The sequence below is a fragment of the Garra rufa genome, chromosome 3 (genome assembly GCF_049309525.1).
Source record: "Garra rufa chromosome 3, GarRuf1.0, whole genome shotgun sequence".
In the NCBI taxonomy this organism is placed as follows: domain Eukaryota; kingdom Metazoa; phylum Chordata; class Actinopteri; order Cypriniformes; family Cyprinidae; genus Garra; species Garra rufa.
The window spans coordinates 42,953,388-42,971,161 of record NC_133363.1 but is presented as its reverse complement, the minus strand read 5'-3'; the positions used below and the strand labels follow the sequence as shown (position 1 = coordinate 42,971,161).

The 17,774-nt window shown below is 36.0% G+C and overlaps 1 protein-coding gene across 1 annotated transcript in view; it reads left to right on the top strand.

Moving 5' to 3' along the window:
- The first annotated feature begins 1,345 nt into the window (after nt 1-1,345).
- Nucleotides 1,346-17,774, top strand: part of mtmr10 (myotubularin related protein 10) — a 38,623-nt gene continuing 22,194 nt past the window's right edge. Inside the window, exons 1-4 of the mRNA XM_073837108.1 lie at nt 1,346-1,807; nt 2,503-2,563; nt 13,178-13,314; nt 14,915-14,987. Coding sequence (XP_073693209.1) covers nt 1,751-1,807; nt 2,503-2,563; nt 13,178-13,314; nt 14,915-14,987 — 328 coding nt within the window. The 5' untranslated portion in view covers nt 1,346-1,750. The remainder of the gene's footprint in view (nt 1,808-2,502; nt 2,564-13,177; nt 13,315-14,914; nt 14,988-17,774) is intronic.

Sequence of the window (17,774 nt, the reverse complement as noted above, 5' to 3'; positions counted from 1 at the left end):
TTTTCATTACTTTATTTAAATGTTCGTACAAACACTTTACAAAACTCTTTTTCAGCCCATAATAACCCATAGCCTATGTTCACATTTTAGTAGCTCATATTTCATGGGGAACCTTTTAGTTCTCTTTATTTGAGGAACTTTTTTGTGAATCTTGTGATAGACTTGTATAGACTCATACAGAGTCAAACCCAGGCTAATAAACCAACTTGGGCTGACAAAACCGTTTACTCTATCCACTCAGCCATCTATTTACAGTTTTGAAACAAGATATCTGGACTAGGATTTTTGCAATAGATGCAAATGGGTTTTATAAGTTTAAATTAAAGAGTACATTACTGTTTGACGTTGTTTTTTTATTTTAAGGAATTATTACTTTTATACATTAAATTAATCAAAAGTGTCAGTAAAGACATTTATGGTGTTAAAAAAGATTTCTATCTTTCTATCTATAGTAAAAAATAATAAAAAATGATTTTTTTTACACAAAAATGTATAATACATTGAAAATCACACTAATAATAAGAAATGTTTCTGAGAACCAAATCAGCAAATAAGAATACACTTTAAAACATATTAATATAGAAAAGGTTCCAAATATTTCTTATCATAAAGATATTTAACATTAACACTGTTTTACTGTATTTTTTTGACCATGTAAATGAACTATGAGAGACCTCTTTAAAAAACATTAAAAGTCACAACGACCTCAGACATTTATATGACAGGGACTGTATTATATTTATTATATTTGCTACCTGTCTTACATTACAAGCATGTAGCGCATTCAGATTTAGGCATTACAAAATAAATGGATGATAACAATAAATAATTTTTATACTGTATTCGAGAAAGGGTATTCTGAGTAAAGCAGAATAGTATTTTCATCATGTGACTGCAGGGGACAGTCGTAACATATTAAATCTGTGCATGCAGGATTACAATCATTCCAGCAGGTGGCGCCATGAGCCAATTAATACGCTCCAGCTAACCTATGCATACAATGAAAATGATCTATTTAAATGCATATGTGCTTTTTTCGACATTGCAATTAAGAATAATTTAAATTGTGGGCATATAAAGATCATTCTTTGCATTCGAATATTTAAAATTCTAGAAGATTATTTAAATTCTATCTTAAAGTTCACATAATTAATCAAGTATATTATGTTAAAGCACTTAAAATATTATTAACATCATAAACAATGTAAATATTCGTATTAAAAAAAACGCTTCAGTGGTCCACAGGGCTCGCCATAGCTCACTCCTCCTCCTGTTTTTTGTGGTCCACAGCTCAAGCACGCTGCACCTCCCCATTCCTCCTTTAATAAACATGGCTGAACTGAAAACGTACGGTGAATTATAGGACTGAGCCCGTCTGCGCAGCACCACCACAGGACTCACACACACACGCACACACACACTGTTGATTCAGACAAGAAGACGGAACATGACGTGAATGTTTACAGTGGGAAACTAAAGCAGCAAAAGTTTGACTTTGACAGCCGCTAACGAAGAGACTTAAGCGGGACAGACCCAGAGCAAGCTGAAATACTACTGCATGCAAAGCAGCCACTAAATACTGCTTTTGCATTTATGGAAACTATGCTTTTAAACACCTCCTCTACTGAAGAAACCCTGGATTTAATGCCCTGAAGTAGCCCAAATCAGTTCGGCTTACATTTTAAGAGTTTAAAGCTGCTCTTATATGGATTTACAATTCGCATTTTTGTCATATCGTTCCGTTTAAATAATGTTCTCCGGTAAACAAACGAAGCCGACTTTTAAATCTTATCTTCCTCCACTTCAGGTGAGTGAGACACTAGCATGCTAACGACTAGCAGCTCATTATATACTCGTTTATTAAATTATTCTGCACTTGAATGGTAAGAAAACTGTGTCACACCATATGTTTGACATCTGGGCGACTGCCCCAGTTGAAAGTGTCTACTTAGTTTAATAGTGGTATACTCCGAAACTCAGGTGTCAGCTGTTAAGAGTGGTTACTATACTTCGTTAATGACTTTTTATCAGAAGAACCACAGCAGTATGTCCTCTTTTTGTAGCATATTTAGATATAAATTTAACATGGCCAGGATGGTAATGCATTAGTCAATGTGTTACAAATGGAAATAAACGAATAACAAGATGTCTGACGTGTACTCATCTCATGGAATTTTTGAAAAATAGGAATTTGTGTCAAATTCCTCATTAACAAATAGACACAACAGCTTTTGATATTCAACGCAATGCAGTGTCACAGATAATAATTTCCCAGAGACAAAATTAGATCATTTAGTCTTAAAACAGTTTTGTCTGATTACAAATGTAGATCTCCAGATCAAATAACAATAAAAAAGAGCATAGCCATTCTTTAAATGTGTTGAAATGAGAATTTGTGCCATATGGTCAAGAGAGAAAAATGTAAGCCTAAAAAAAATCTATTTTGTTTTGCATATTTGAAAGTGGTTAGGTGATTTTATGTGTTCTTAATGTTTCACACAGACTGAATCGAAGAAAAGTCCTCAGCTGCCCATCAAGAAACTAGAAGCTAAACTTCTACCAGGTCAGTGACTTTCAAAACTATCTACTCTGGAAGAAACAAGGTGCATCAGTTCTCTTGACAAACAGTTCATAACTGTCACAGGGTTGGGGAGGTGTGGCTCAATAGTTGAAGATTGGCTCTGGTAACTGAATGTTTGTGGGTTCGAACTCTGTGGCCTATTCAGGGTTGACAGATTTTCACAGCAAAACCTGCCCAATTGTTACTCAAAACTAGCCAAATTGCGCTTCAGAACCTCCCCAGTAATAATCGTGTTCCAAAGGGGGTAAAATACATATTTTTGTGGGTTTCCCCTGGTAAAACTTGCATTCCAGGGACTTTATTGGGATCGCTTCAACCTGTGCACGTGAAAAACAACCCGCGGCAACAGTTATGGCTATGGACTTGGCAACACTGGGCCTATTTCACAAAGCCGGTTTCAGTAGCTACCCAGATAAATTTGAATTAAGTGTGAGAAAACTCTGGTTTTTCAGGTTTAGGAAGATGGATAGTTTTTACTTGTGTTCATCGCCATTAAAAGATCAGCTGTGAGCAAAGTGACATATTTCTGACGCAATAAAGTTACTCACTGTATTACTTCCTCCAAATTAAAGCATTTCACAGTTAAGGCAATTAAGAAGAGCATAGCCATTCAATTCAAGTGTAAGGCGATTTGAGGTGTTATCCGTAATGTATTACACATAAGCAGTTATATTTTCCCAATTAATATCCCTATTTTATTTTAAAAAATATATAAATACAAGCTTTAGAATATACAAAGCTTTTGAATTGGCTAAATGTGCATGCTTTAAGCTTTTTGTGAACCTATATAAATTATTAATAAATAATATATTAATAAATATATTAATATTAATAAATTTAATCAATTCACTTGCATTAATATAGTCAGAAATTTTCTTTGAGTTGGCTTCTCAAGCAGCAGCAGGGTCATTCCAAGTCAAATCACTAATTTTCAAAAACTTCCCTGGCTCAATTTTGTTTTTATTTTGCTAATATTTCTTCTGAAGATAAACATGTATAGTGCCAAAATATTGAATGTCATTTGGTTTTCAGCCACTGTAAATGGGTTATATTCAACAATCTTGACAAGGAGCCTCATTTAGATCCCCATTTATCTGAGATTGAATGACATAGGACCTTGAAAATTAAGATTCTAAAAGAAAAGTTTTTTAAGAACTAGAATCTAAAATTATATAGCAATATATTTAATACTTCCTAAGTTATATGCAGGGAAACTTTGGAAAAATAAGATATGTTCAATGCAGTTATATTAACAGAAGGAAACAAGATACATCTTTGGTTTTAACATTATTTGTTTTTCAGACATTGCTCTATAAAAGAAAGGAAGTATCATTTGTTTTTTGACCACTGAAAATGTGTACATTTTAAAGATTTACTCCTGAAGCCATAATGAAATTCCAAAATCTCTAGAACCAAACCATATAGGGCCTTAAAAATGAAGATGCCAAAAGGAAAAGTTGTTAAGACTGAACATCTACAATGGCATTAGGATATATTTAATACTTCTTGAGTTACAGGCATGCAAACTTTGGAGAAAATCTTAAAAAGTGCTGTTTCCTTATTTTTGAATGGTCACCATTGGTACATAATTCACAAAGCTTGCCACAACAGATTTTACAAACAGACCTACCAATCTCTTTCTAAAAATAACATTATGATGCTGTCATCTTTCTGAAGTCATTTTAACTCCCTGTAATTTGGCTCTGAATCTCAGGTGAAAATTGCCATTTTGACCCCCTCTCTACAAAATAGTGGATTACTCAGTAAATATTCGTCCATAACATTTAATATTTTGGCTTTCATCACTATACATGTCTATCTTTTTTCAGAAAAATATTAGCAAAATCCAAAATTTGAGTTGAGTTGACACGGAATGACCCAGCAGAATTTTTTTTATCTGCCTTGTAAATGTGTTTAAATTAATGATATTTTCAACAATCTCTGTACAGCACCTACTCAAAGTTTGTTTGACTAGCTTAGTGTAGCAGTCCACTGAATGTTGTAGGATTGCTGTTGTAAATTGTATAGTGAATTACTTTGGAACAGAAAGTGCCTGCTAAATGAAAAGAAATGCAATTTTAATTTATGGTGGTTCTTGTTTCCCCCCATACCTCCCACCGTTTGCTGTTCAATCTGCCACATTTTGGTACATTTAATTAACAGAAGGCTGCCTTTTAGTTTCCATAGCAATTGGCTTTCTTTTGCCCTTTTCTCTATTTTTACCATTGCATCACCAATCAGCTTCTGCTATTGTGAGGTAAGCATTTGGCAGGAGAGAAGTGTGTGCGACTGAGAGAAAGAAATGAAACATGAAATGATGTATCGAGCGTCTTAAGTGATCGGTTGAACATGATATTCACAGAGGTCCTTCCTGTATACGGAACAGTATCTTATCCAACCCGTTTCCTGCACTTGTGCAGCCTCTGAATTTTTAATGCGTGGCCTTGCATAAAGAGCCTGTGATCTGCCCTGGTTTGTTGTGTTTGGGTTTTGATGCCAGCTGAAGTGTTTACAGAGGGTCTACGATGCGCCAGCTTCCTCTAGACAGCATTTTAATGCCACGCTTTGTGATTTGTGAATTGTAAATGGAGCAAGTTTGTCAGGTTTAGATGATATTATTGCAGTTTTTTGAAAATCATTGACTCTAAGATAAGGTAAAGGCCAGTTAAGGTGATTTTGTGTCTCTTTGGGATGGTACCACAGTGCACCGTTCACAAACTTCTAGAGGGCACATAAGTCTGAAGTATTTTGGCAAAGGGTGCACAGATCTGTAGGCAAACATCAGACTGATATTTTGGTAAAGGAGCTTGTTTTTTCTCTTGTTTGCTAAATCAAGAGGTCAGTTTGATTCTGTCCCATCATTGTTTTAAAAATGTGATCTGTTATCAGACCTGTTTCTTTTTGTCTTAAACCTGCCATTGCCAAGCACACTTGCAGAGGGTGTGTACCCTTCTGTCTTTAATCTTAATGTCTTGGTTCTGAATAAAGGATTCATGTTCTGACAGGTAGTTTCAACCTTACAGTCTAGTAACTGTGAGGCTTTGCCTTTTGTTCTGTCTTACCTTTGTAACCCATGCAATGGCAGATCAGATATTTCTTAGCCATTAACAACACATGTGTCAGCTCCACCTTTGTGATGCATTCAGACAGTTTCTCTGTTCCTAGAAGTGTTGGGAAACAAACAGAAAGGCGACTGTAGTGCCGTGGTGTCTGGGGAAGGACTCTGCGTTTAGGCGTTCACTCCTTATAATTAAGCCGCGTAACATGGACCTTCCCTGTTTCCAAAATAGATGTGCTGTGCATTTTTTAGTTCCTCATCTGAAATTAAAACAAAACCTCCCTTGTCACTGTGTTTTGTGGACTGTGGTGATAGTAGGGTGGCACACGGTGTGGTGAACTTACTGCTTTTATTGTAGTTACAGTTTTTTTCTTTTAAGAAATTAATTACTTTTTTGAGCAAGGGCATGTTAAATTGTTCAAAAGTGACAGTAAGGATGTTTATAATGTTACAAAAGTTTTTTTTTTAAATTAAATTCTGTAAAATACATACAGTTGAAATCAAAAGCTTACATACACCATGTAAATTATTTTACTAAAATAAGAGGGATCATACAAAATGCATGTTATTTTTTTTATTTAGTACTGACCTGAATAAGATCACAGTAAAGACGTTTACATATAGTCCACAAGAATATAATAAAATAATAGTTGAATTTATAAAAATGACCCTGTTCAAAACTTGACATACACTTGATTCTTAATACTGTGTTGTTACCTGAATGATTCACAGCTGTGTGTTTTTTTTTTTTTTTTTTTTTTTTTGTGATCCTTTAGACAAATCCTCCAGGTTCCACAAATTCTTTGTTTTTTGTTTTTTTAGAATTTTTGTGTATTTAAACCCTTTCCAACAATGACTGTATGATTTTGAGATCAATCTTTTCACACTGAGGACAACTGAGGGACTCATGCAACTATTACAGAAGGTTCAAACACTCACTGATGCTCTAGAAGGAAATATGGTACATTAAGAGCCGGGGGTTAAAAACTTTTTGAATTTGAAGATCATGATAAATTTAACTTATTTTGTCCTATGGAAAACATGTAAGTATCTGTGCTATTCTGTAGCTTCTAAAGGGCAGTACTAAATGAGTTCTGGAGCATCAGTGAGTGTTTAAACCTTCTGTAATACTTGCGTACTAGGTCCCTCAGTTGTCCTCAGTGTGAAAAGATGGATCTCATCATGAAATCATACAGTCATTGTTGGAAAGGGTTCAAATGCATAAAACTGCTAAAAAGAACAAAGAATTTGTAAGACTTAAAGAATTTTTTCTGAAGAACAGCAGGCAGTTTAACTGTGCAGGACAAACAAGGGACACATGAACAACTATCACTAAAAAACAGCTGTGCATCATTCAGGTAACAAGGACATTTTTATAAATTCAACTATTATTTTTTCTTCTGGACTATATGTAAATGTCTTTTATGTGAAATATCTTCTTCAGGTAAGTACTAAATAAAAAATAATATGCATTTTGTATGCTTGATCCCTCTTATTTTGGTAAAATAAGTAATATTTTGCAGTATGTGAACTTTTGGCTTCAACTGTATTTCAGATAGATGCTATTCGCTTGAACTTTCTTTTCATCAAAAATTCCTGAAAAAATGTATCATGGTTCCCGAAATTAATAAGCAGCACAACTGTTTTCAACCCCGATGAGAATTTGTTTTTTGAGCACCAAAATCAGCAAATTGAGTGATTTCTGAATGATCATGAAGTATGTAACAGACATATTTAAAATTGAGTTTTGTGTTTATTCATGTTTCACTCACTCTTATTAGTTCTCCTGTTCCTGAATTACAGTAAATTGCAGATATGAATATTCTATTTCAATAAAAAAGTCTAAATCAGTGATTTTAAATGCATGTTTCACAGCAATTACAAAAAATGTTTAATGTACAGTATGAAAAATAGATATTCCGTGATATTAATTTATTAGTGCTTTTAAAGATTAACTTTAAGTGAGCTTTAGATGGTAATCAAAGGTAATTTAGGTATAAAAAAGGATACTTACTTAATGCACTATGCTTAAAAAAAGGCCTATTGGCTTTCTGTGTCTGTTTTTGCAGACCTGTAAAGAAAATAGACTCAAAGTCTGTTTTCGTCATACTCTGAGGATTGTTTTACTTCTGCATGTGGTGACATTTTAGTAGAATGTATCCATTCAGATTGACCTCCTACTTGACTGCTCCATTTAAATCTCTCCACCACTCCCTACCCACACACACACACACACACACACACACACACACACACACACTGAGGCCCAGTGGTGCCTAGTCATCCCAACAAAACATGGCCGTTGTCTCATGAACGGTGTTCTTTTACAAACCCACACACACATTCTCTCTCTCTCTTTTTCTCGGTCAGTCTCTCTGTTTGACCTCTTGTTATCATGTTGCTCTGATCCATTTACGTGTAACTTTTGCAGCACAATGCAACGAGAGGATTCCTAAACCAAACTCAATCAGACCTTAAAAACAGCTTGTCTTGCACTTCAGCCATAGACACCATTTAACCTTTTAATTCTGCTATAATTGCTATCCAAATTCAAAACTGAGAAAAAATAGCCTAACATGCCAGCCGCCGAAACATCTAACAGGATGTAAACACAGGAAGCGTGATCACATGATCATACCTAAATATTTAATGGTGTTATTTTTAGGTGCAGACTGTCTTTAACTTGTCTTGGGTCATTTAGTCAAGCAGGTTTGATGTCAAGTGTGTATTATTAATGGCATGCTATGATGTGTGTGCAATATGCTGTATGTGATAAAGTCACAATATGAAGTATTTTGCAAATTGTGCAGTGAGATTTGATTCCGTTCTTTTTATTGATTACTGCAGTAAACAAGTATTTCAATGTGACGTTGTTTGGCTGCATTCATAGTGCATCTGCCAAGCTGCCATCTGCATTTCCTTCTCATCAGCAGTCTGGACTGAACTTCTGCTGTTTACTGGTGGATCTGAGAGGATGAGCTGCTGGTTAATCCCTGTAGAGCGCTGATTAGACACACGTTGATATGTAGCTATGGCCATTTACAGGCCAGGCTGCATGTTGAGAGGAAGAGGAAGTTGTTTGATATTTGCGAGTGGGCGTGTTCCTGTGTGAATATATGAGAAGATGGGTAATAGAGATTGTGGGTCTTCATACTGAGGTCTTAAAATGAGCCAAGTAGGTTGTAGACTTTTTTTCAATCTGCACTTATTTTAAGGAAACAATAATACAAATTGTAATGTTTAAAATGTAAATAAACTGATGACACCAGTAAATGAAAGCATTATCAGATTAACCAAAACATCTGGATAAATATACACATAGTTATGGATGTTGTTGATGATTTCCTGAGTCTTTGGAAAACGACTTGAACTTTCTCCAGAATTCTGTGGGCTCATATTCCAAGCAGGTGTGGTCATAAGTTGTTTCTTTGAAAATCAGCTGGTTGACCTACTGTTTTAGTGGTTTAGTGAAGCATTCAGCGGTGTTGTGCCTGAGACGCAAATGCTCTCCCGACCTCCATCTTAGCTAGCCTGCCCCCTGCCCTACTGTAACCCCTGAAGCAGGCCCAGCTGTGAGACAAACACTCCTCGATGCGCTCACACACAAAGTGCTCACAGCTGGAGTTTATATTTTCTTCTCCCTCACTCTTCCTCTCAGCAACTTGATTATTCTTCGCCAATATACATAAATCTCTGTTCATTTTTGCCTCTTAATGTGTCTGGACGATCTTTAGAGCGAAGAGAGGAAGTGCTATGTTTAGAGTGAGGCAGAATGTGGGTTTCTTTATTTCCATGTGTCCAAGTTCAGCTAAAGACGGAAGTAGAGATGTTGGTCATGGCCAACAATGATAAAAACCGTGTGTGAATTAGAAATGTGCATTTTGGTGATTTCAACTACTTTAAGTTCTGTTAAAATGTTTTGATGCCTACATTTTTTTTAGCATTTAAAGGATTAGTTCACTTCCAGAACAAAAATTTACAGATAATTTACTCACTGCTTTGCCATCCAAGATGTTCATGTCTTTCTTTCTTCAGTCATGAAGAAATTATGTTTCTTGAGAGAAACATTTCAGGAATTATCTCCATATAATGGACTTCTGTGGTGCCCCCAAGTTTGAACTTCCAAAATGCAGTTTAAATGCAGCTTCAAAGGTCTCTAAATGATCTCAGCCGAGGAAGAAGGGTCTTATCTAGTGAAGCAATTGGTCATTTTCGAAACAAATTGACTTAATGTACATTTTTGTCTCATCTCTCGTTTTGTCTCATCTCTGTGTTGCGCAGAGTAATCCGGGTCAATACAATTAGGGTATGTTGAAAAACTCCCATCTCATTTTCTTCTTCAACTTCAAAATCGTCCAACATCATTGTTATACCTGTTATGTTCATTTTGTAAACATTGGGTCAGGACTTCTGCAGCAATGTAGGACAATTTTGAAGTTGAGGTAAAAAACGAAGTTTTTCGACATACCCTAACTGTCTTGAACTTGAAAAAACAGAGTTCACGCAGACATAGGCAAGACAAGTGTTTGAAGTTAGGAAGTACAGTCGTGGCCAAAAGTTTTGAGAATGACACAAATATTAGTTTTCACAAAGTTTACTGCTAAACTGCTTTTAGATCTTTGTTTCAGTTGTTTCTGTGATGTACTCAAATATAATTACAAGCACTTCATACGTTTCAAAGGCTTTTATCGACAATTACATGACATTTATGCAAAGAGTCAGTATTTGCAGTGTTGGCCCTTCTTTTTCAGGACCTCTGCAATTCGACTGGGCATGCTCTCAATCAACTTCTGGGCCAAATCCTGACTGATAGCAACCCATTCTTTCATAATCACTTCTTGGAGTTTGTCAGAATTAGTGGGTTTTTGTTTGTCCACCCGCCTCTTGAGGATTGACCACAAGTTTTAAGATCTGGGGAGTTTCCAGGCCATGGACCCAAAATGTCAATGTTTTGGTCCCCGAGCCACTTAGTTATCACTTTTGCCTTATGGCACGGTGCTCCGTCGTGCTGGAAAATGCATTGTTCTTCACCAAACTGTTGTTGGATTGTTGGAAGAAGTTGCTGTTGGAGGGTGTTTTGGTACCATTCTTTATTCATGGCTGTGTTTTTGGGCAAAATTGTGAGTGAGCCCACTCCCTTGGATGAGAAGCAACCCCACACATGAATGGTCTCAGGATGCTTTACTGTTGGCATGACACAGGACTGATGGTAGCGCTCACCTTTTCTTCTCCGGACAAGCCTTTTTCCAGATGCCCCAAACAATCGGAAAGAGGCTTCATCGGAGAATATGACTTTGCCCCAGACCTCAGCAGTCCATTCACCATACTTTTTGCAGAAGATCAATCTGTCCCTGATTTTTTTTTTTTTTTGGAGAGAAGTGGCTTCTTTGCTGCCTTTCTTGACACCAAAAGTCTTCCAAAAGTCTTGGCCTCACTGTGTGTGCAGATGCGCTCACACCTGCCTGCTGCCATTCCTGAGCAAGCTCTGCACTGGTGGCACTCCGATCCCGCAGCTGAATCCTCTTTAGGAGACGATCCTGGAGCTTGCTGGACTTTCTTGGACGCCCTGAAGCCTTCTTAACAATGCAGTGGAAAGTTTTTTTCGGGATTAAGTTAATTTTCATGGCAAAGAAGGACTATGCAATTCATCTAATCACTCTTCATAACATTCTGGAGTATATGCAAATTGCTATTATAAAAACTTAAGCAGCAACTTTTCCAAATTCCAATATTTATGTAATTCTCAAAACTTTTGGCCACGACTGTACATAAATGGTGAGTTTGTTTTGAAAATTACTGATCGTTTTGCTAGATAAGACCGTTGAGAGCACTTTGAAGCTGCATTTAAACTGCATTTTGGAAATTCAAACTTGGGCGCACTATTGAAGTCCAATATATGGAGAGAAATCCTGAAATGTTTTCCTCAAGAAACATAATTTCTTATTGACTGAAGAAAGAAAGACATGAACATCTTGGATGACAAGGGGGTGAGTAAATTATCTGTAAATTTTTGTTTTGAAAGTACTTTGAGAAAGTAACTTTAACTTTAAGTACTTTAAGTAAGTCACTATACAAAATGTAATATTAAATGTATTATTTTTCTTATTTGTCTTTTATTTAAAATTTATTTAGTCAAAATAGTATAGACTTGTAGTGTAGTATTGGCAGTAATACACATTATCCAATATATAAAAGAAATATTATGTACAATAAATAATTATCATTTTATTTGTGCAACCCTAAATACTATTATCCCATTAAGGCCTGTTCACACTAAAATAATTGTATATGCGTCCACACAACATGGCAACATTCTGTTTATTATATAAGACAATTCTGGAGTTATGTCAACTGCCACTTTAAATGCTCGAGTATTTTAAAGTTGGATGGATTCTGACTCAGCTGTCAATGTTTTTATTGTTCTTTTGCTGGCGATTAAAAACTCTATTCTGAATGGGCTCTTTATAACTTTATAGAGTTTTCATAACGCACCATCAATTGGCCATATTGGCAGCACAGACCGCAAACAGTGCCATGAACCGAATGAAACTTGCATATTATTTGTCAAAATATCACGCCCTTTCATGCTTACTAAGTCTTTCTCTATATGATTTAGCAGCCTCCTTTTTTTTCCGTGGTTTAGACAGCATAAAGTAGCAGAACAACGTATTCAGTAGTACATTAACTGTGCAATCCATGCTGTTGTTTACATCCGAGTATCTCCAATATGGCCATGCATCCAGGTAACTGACCAAACTGTGATCTAAGTGCAAACCCTCCATAGTATTAGTTATCATTGTAGTTATTGTCCTTGGTATAAATGTCTCTTTAGTATGACATTAGATCTAATTTGACATGGCATATAAACTAGAATTACTGGTACAAGTGAGTATTATTAGTGCAAACAAAACATCTCTGTGACTGTCTTTCCCAAAACCTGGTGTTTCTGTATTCTGAAAGCCTGTATTTGCTGGTACACCTGACTTTGATGAACTCATGCTCTTTCCCTGTTTGTGTAAAAAAAAAAAGCAAATGTTCAGTACTCTCAGCATGTGTGTGCACATTCTGTTCGTGGTAAGATTTTATGTGACTGTTAGTCAGCACAACAGGTTACTTCTTTTATTAGGGCATTGCTTTTCTACCAACATGAAAGGAAAGTCACAGGAGAGGGCTTTCCCTGGAAAGCCATTAGGAAGGGGCTCAAGTTTGTGTAACCTAAGTGGTCAGCAATCCAAAGTTGCTACTGAGCTAATAAGAAACTGCTGCTGTATTGTGGAGGATTATAGCTTGTTTGTTTGGAATAAAGAAGTGGTACTTTCTGTCTGTTGCATGTAAAAAATATATTAGTTTAATTTCTGTTTAGCTCTTAAAAAAGAGAAGTAATGTGGAGTGGAATATTGAACAAAACGAATCAATAAGACATGTTAAAAACAAGCACCAACATTTTCAGTTTAATGTGTGTTGAGCTAATCATTCATTGCTCAGCTGATTGTGTTTTTCCTTCCTCTGATTGTCACTTCCTTATTCTCTCTTTACAGGTGAAATAGTTGTGAACGAGGCGAACTTTGTAAGGAAGTGCATTGGTGCAGAAAGCTGTCAGGATGACCTCTGGGGGAAACTTGTGTGTACTAACTTCAAAGTTTCCTTCATTACCCATAAGCCCTTGCCACAACAGGTAAGCACAGACTTAACTGAGGGTCAGTACTTTGACTTGATTTGACTGGAATAATAAGCAGTGACTATAGCATAGAATATTATTAAACACAAAACATGTAGTTTATAATATGATTTTTTTTTTTTTTTTTTTTTTTTTTTTTTACAGTTGAGGTCAAAAGTTTACATCCTCTTTACAGAATCTGCTAAATGTTTTTTATTTTATCAAAATAAGAGGGATCATGCAAAATGCATGTTACAGTTTATTTAGTTCTGACCTGAATAAGATATTTCACATAAAAGACATTTACATATAGTCCACAAGAGAAAACAATAGTTGAATTTATAAAAATGACCCCGTTTAAAAGTCTCCATTGTGTTCAAAAGTTTTCAACCCCGGCTCTTATTGCACCGTATTTCCTTCTGCAGCATCAGTAAGCGTTTGGACTTTCTGTAGTAGTTGCATATGAGTCCCTCAGTTGTCCTCAGTGTGAAAAGATGGATCTCAAAATCATACAGTCATTGTTAGAAAGGATTCAAATACACAAAAACGCTGGAAAACCAAAGAATTAGTAGGACCTGAAGGATTTTTCTGAAGAACAGCAGGCAGTTTAACTGTTCAGGACAAACAAGAGACTCATGAACAACTATCACTAAACAAAAAGACACAGCTGTGAAACATTCAGGTAACAACACAGTACTAAGAATCAAGGGAATGTAAACTTTTGAACTTTCAACTATTATTTTCTCTTGTGGACTTTGTCAAAATCTTTACGTACAGTATAGTATCTCATTCAGGTCAGTACTAAATAAACAATAACATGCATTGTGGTAAAATAATTAACATTTTGCGGATTCTGAAAAGGGGATGTAAACTTTTGACCTCACAACTTAAAAAAAAAAAAAAAAAACCGAAATGAAAATAAAAAAACATGTTTAAGTTTTTATTAAATGTACCCGAGTCATTTGCAGAGTTGCTGACTTTAACAGTTCTGCTAGCAGAAAATATGTGTGTGAATTTTATTTAGCTTGCTCTGCTGTTTTCAGCATGCAATGGAAATAATTAATCTTTTAGCTCACAAACATCAAACTACTGATGACTTGCATACACTGTTACACACATTTTAGCTTTAAGTATTGAGAAAAGCAGGTCTGCATTAGATACTTGAACATAGAAGTGAAAAAGATTTCAATATTATAATTTATGCAATATAATACAGGTTATTTTATATTGGTGTCTTGAGTAGTACTCTCTACTAGATTTGGATAAATGGTCATATAAGGAGGGAAATAAATTTCAGACCCATGTCAAGCAAAAGAATCCAAAGTTCTTTTCCAGAGCAGTGAAGTCTGCTACACATATTAACTTATATAATCACTTCTTCCTGTTAAGCAGCTCTAAAGTTAAACATGTTAATAATCTCCCTCAGTCAACAGATGATCAGATGACTTACTAGGGAAAGAAGGTACAGTTTTACAGTCTTTCTAAGTTAATACAGGTCACCCAATACACTGGTTCATACACAGGCCAGCCGTAGCTCATGAGGTTCTCTTTACTGGATAACGTCAACAAAAAGCAAAAGCAAATGAATGAAAAATGATCTTTTCTTTATTGTTTACAGAGATTCCAGTGCACCCACCGGCTCTTGGGCGAGCACGATATCCCACTGGCTTGCGTGGAGCAGGTAGTAACAGGTAATTCAACAGCACATGAACACACTCCATCACGCTTCCCCACACCTGCAGACCGCCTGCCACTCTACAGATGTTTTTGTTGCTGTTTTCTATAATCGGTTAAATCACTATCAAAGAGCAGCTTAAGCACGTAAACTCTAATCTGTGCACGTTATAAAAGAAAGTAATGCAACACGACTAGATAATCCCAAATCTGTTAATGAATCCTCCCACACGCAGTGTTATGAACACCATTATCAGTCAACTTATCCAATATGCTCTCAAAAAGAGATTTTGTATATTTTAAATTTTATAATTCTATACTAATAGTAATTCGTTTTTTGGTGCAAAATTGCAAAATTCACTTTTATGTATAAGTGTGTCTTTTAGCAGTGTTTTGACACAACCACCCTACAATAATAAAAATCCATTCAGTCATTTTTTTTATCCCCAGAAAACCTAAACAGTCTCAATTAACAACCCGTTTGGTTTTCTGAGCAGTATGATGTCATACAGAGAGGGGCGGGGTGAGCAGAAACTCATTATCATTTAAAGAGGCATTCACCGAACCGGGTTGGTGTGAATAGAGCTGTACTGAATTATAATTTCGCTAGATAAGACCCTTCTTCCTTGGCTGGGATCGTTTACAACCACATTTGGGATCATTTGAAGCTGCATTTAAACAGCATTTTGGAAGTTCAAACTCGGGGCACCATAGAAGTCCACTAAAAGGAGTAAAATCCTGAAATGTTTTCCTCAAAAAACATGATTTCTTTATGACTGAAGAAAGAAAGACATGAACATCTTGGATGACAAGGGGGTGAGTACATTATCTGTACATTTTTGTTCTGGAAGTGAACTTCTCCAAAAGAAGAAGACCCTAAAGAATCATACCAACTTGTGGAAGATCAGCATCTGTTGTCCACTGTAAAATTATCTGTAATTTTTTTTTTTTTTTAAGATTTTTTAGACTTTGTAATGTTGTGATTCATCTAGTAGCTAATTTGATTTGGTTCAAAACTAAATAGTTTTAATTAAAAAAAAAAAGCTTTCATCTTTTTTTTTTTTTTTTTTTTTTTTTGCCATGATCCACATTTTCATTCAGAAATTTTCCATAGTTGCCCTGGCTATATAAGATAAATGCCTGGTGCTCCACAGACCCCAGTTTAAGTAACACTGCTCCATGAAACTCCAACCATGCTTTTAATAGCCTAAATATAAATGTTTTGAGGCGTCTCACTGGTCAGACCCACTGGCAGCTTTATATAGAATGTCTGCTCGTGTGTTATCCCTGTCGTTCTCCTGTCTGCTCTTCCTCTGTGTTTGTACCGTCACTGGTTTCCTTCTTTTCTAACTTTGGTTGTTCTCCATCTCTCTTTCTACTGTACCAGTGCTGGATTTAATCTCTCTTTCTGTGTCTGTTCCCCTTTTTCCTTTATGTAAACTGCTGCAGCTTTTGTGTTAACATAACAAAAAGGATCATGTGCCCTAGATAAATGAATGTAACCCCGTTTGCTTGGATTTTTCCACGGGTGATGCGGTCATTTGTGACAGTGTAGCGTAGCTGCAGAACCTGTTTGGGTGGCTGCTTTTAGCATAGTTTTAGATGAGCTCATCCAGCCAGACTGCTGCCTGAGCCTGGCCACGATTAATCTTGTTTGTGTTAGATCCTTGCACTCCCCTCATTGCTGACTTAGCCCCCCAAGTGTTGAATTGCTGTGCTAAACAGATAGAGCATGAGGCCTGCCTCTTTTCTTTTTTTTTTACTCTCTCTGTTTGTGTGGCTTTAACAAAAGACCTTTATAAGAGATTCAGGCTTAGAAAAAAAACACACTGCATGCTCTTTGAGGCTTCAATCTGTCAGTAAGGCATGCAGAGTGACCCCTAGAGTCTGGGATAGTGCCCTTGGAGGCTGTCTATACTGTATTAATTACAGAACTAAAAGCTTCAACAGACCATATGTATTTTTTTTTTAAATATTTGATGTCACATGCAAAAATGTGCTTCTCTTACAAAAATATTTACTTTTTATTTACTTTAACTATATCTTAAAGAAGTTCACTTCCAGAATGAAAATTTCCTGATATTTACTCACCCCCATGTCATCTAAGAAAAGATGTTAAGTTTGAGAAAAACATTCTAGGATTTTTCTCCGAAATTGCAGTTTCAGTGCAGTCGAGGAATAAGGGTCTTATATAGCGAAAAGATTGGTCATTTTCTTTTTTGGATTGGTCATTTTCTTTCATTTCAAATACTTTTTAACCACAAATGCTCGTCTTGCACTAGCTTAGAAGTTACAACCCAGTGTTTACAAAGCGAACGTGCAAAGAAAGTCAAACGCCCTTTACAAAAAAGGTAAAACTACGATGTCAGGTGATTTTTGAAGTTGGAGGAGAAAGGGAGATGAAGTTTTTTTTTACATTAGCCTACCTTTTTGAATTAAAGGATAACTGTTGCCAAAATGCAACCTGGGCTGTTTTTTTTTTACTGTAAACAAGACAAACTTATATCTAAAAGCATAATTACGACAAACGAGCCGTTTTTGAGATTGACCGTGATTTAGTTTTGTGGTCAGTGGCCGGTGAATGGGAGTACTAGGGGCATACATTTGAGCGCATCAAAATCGATATTTTTACAACACTAAGAAGGCTCGACACACCATGACACATGACACAGTTTACTAAAAAGAAAGTTTTTGAACAACTCACTTTCACTGTTTGGGTTTCCGCTCGCGGCTGTCTTGCCAGTCAAGAGGTGTCGATCTCCGAATGCGAATGAATGGACTCCAAAGGACGAAATATTAGGCTT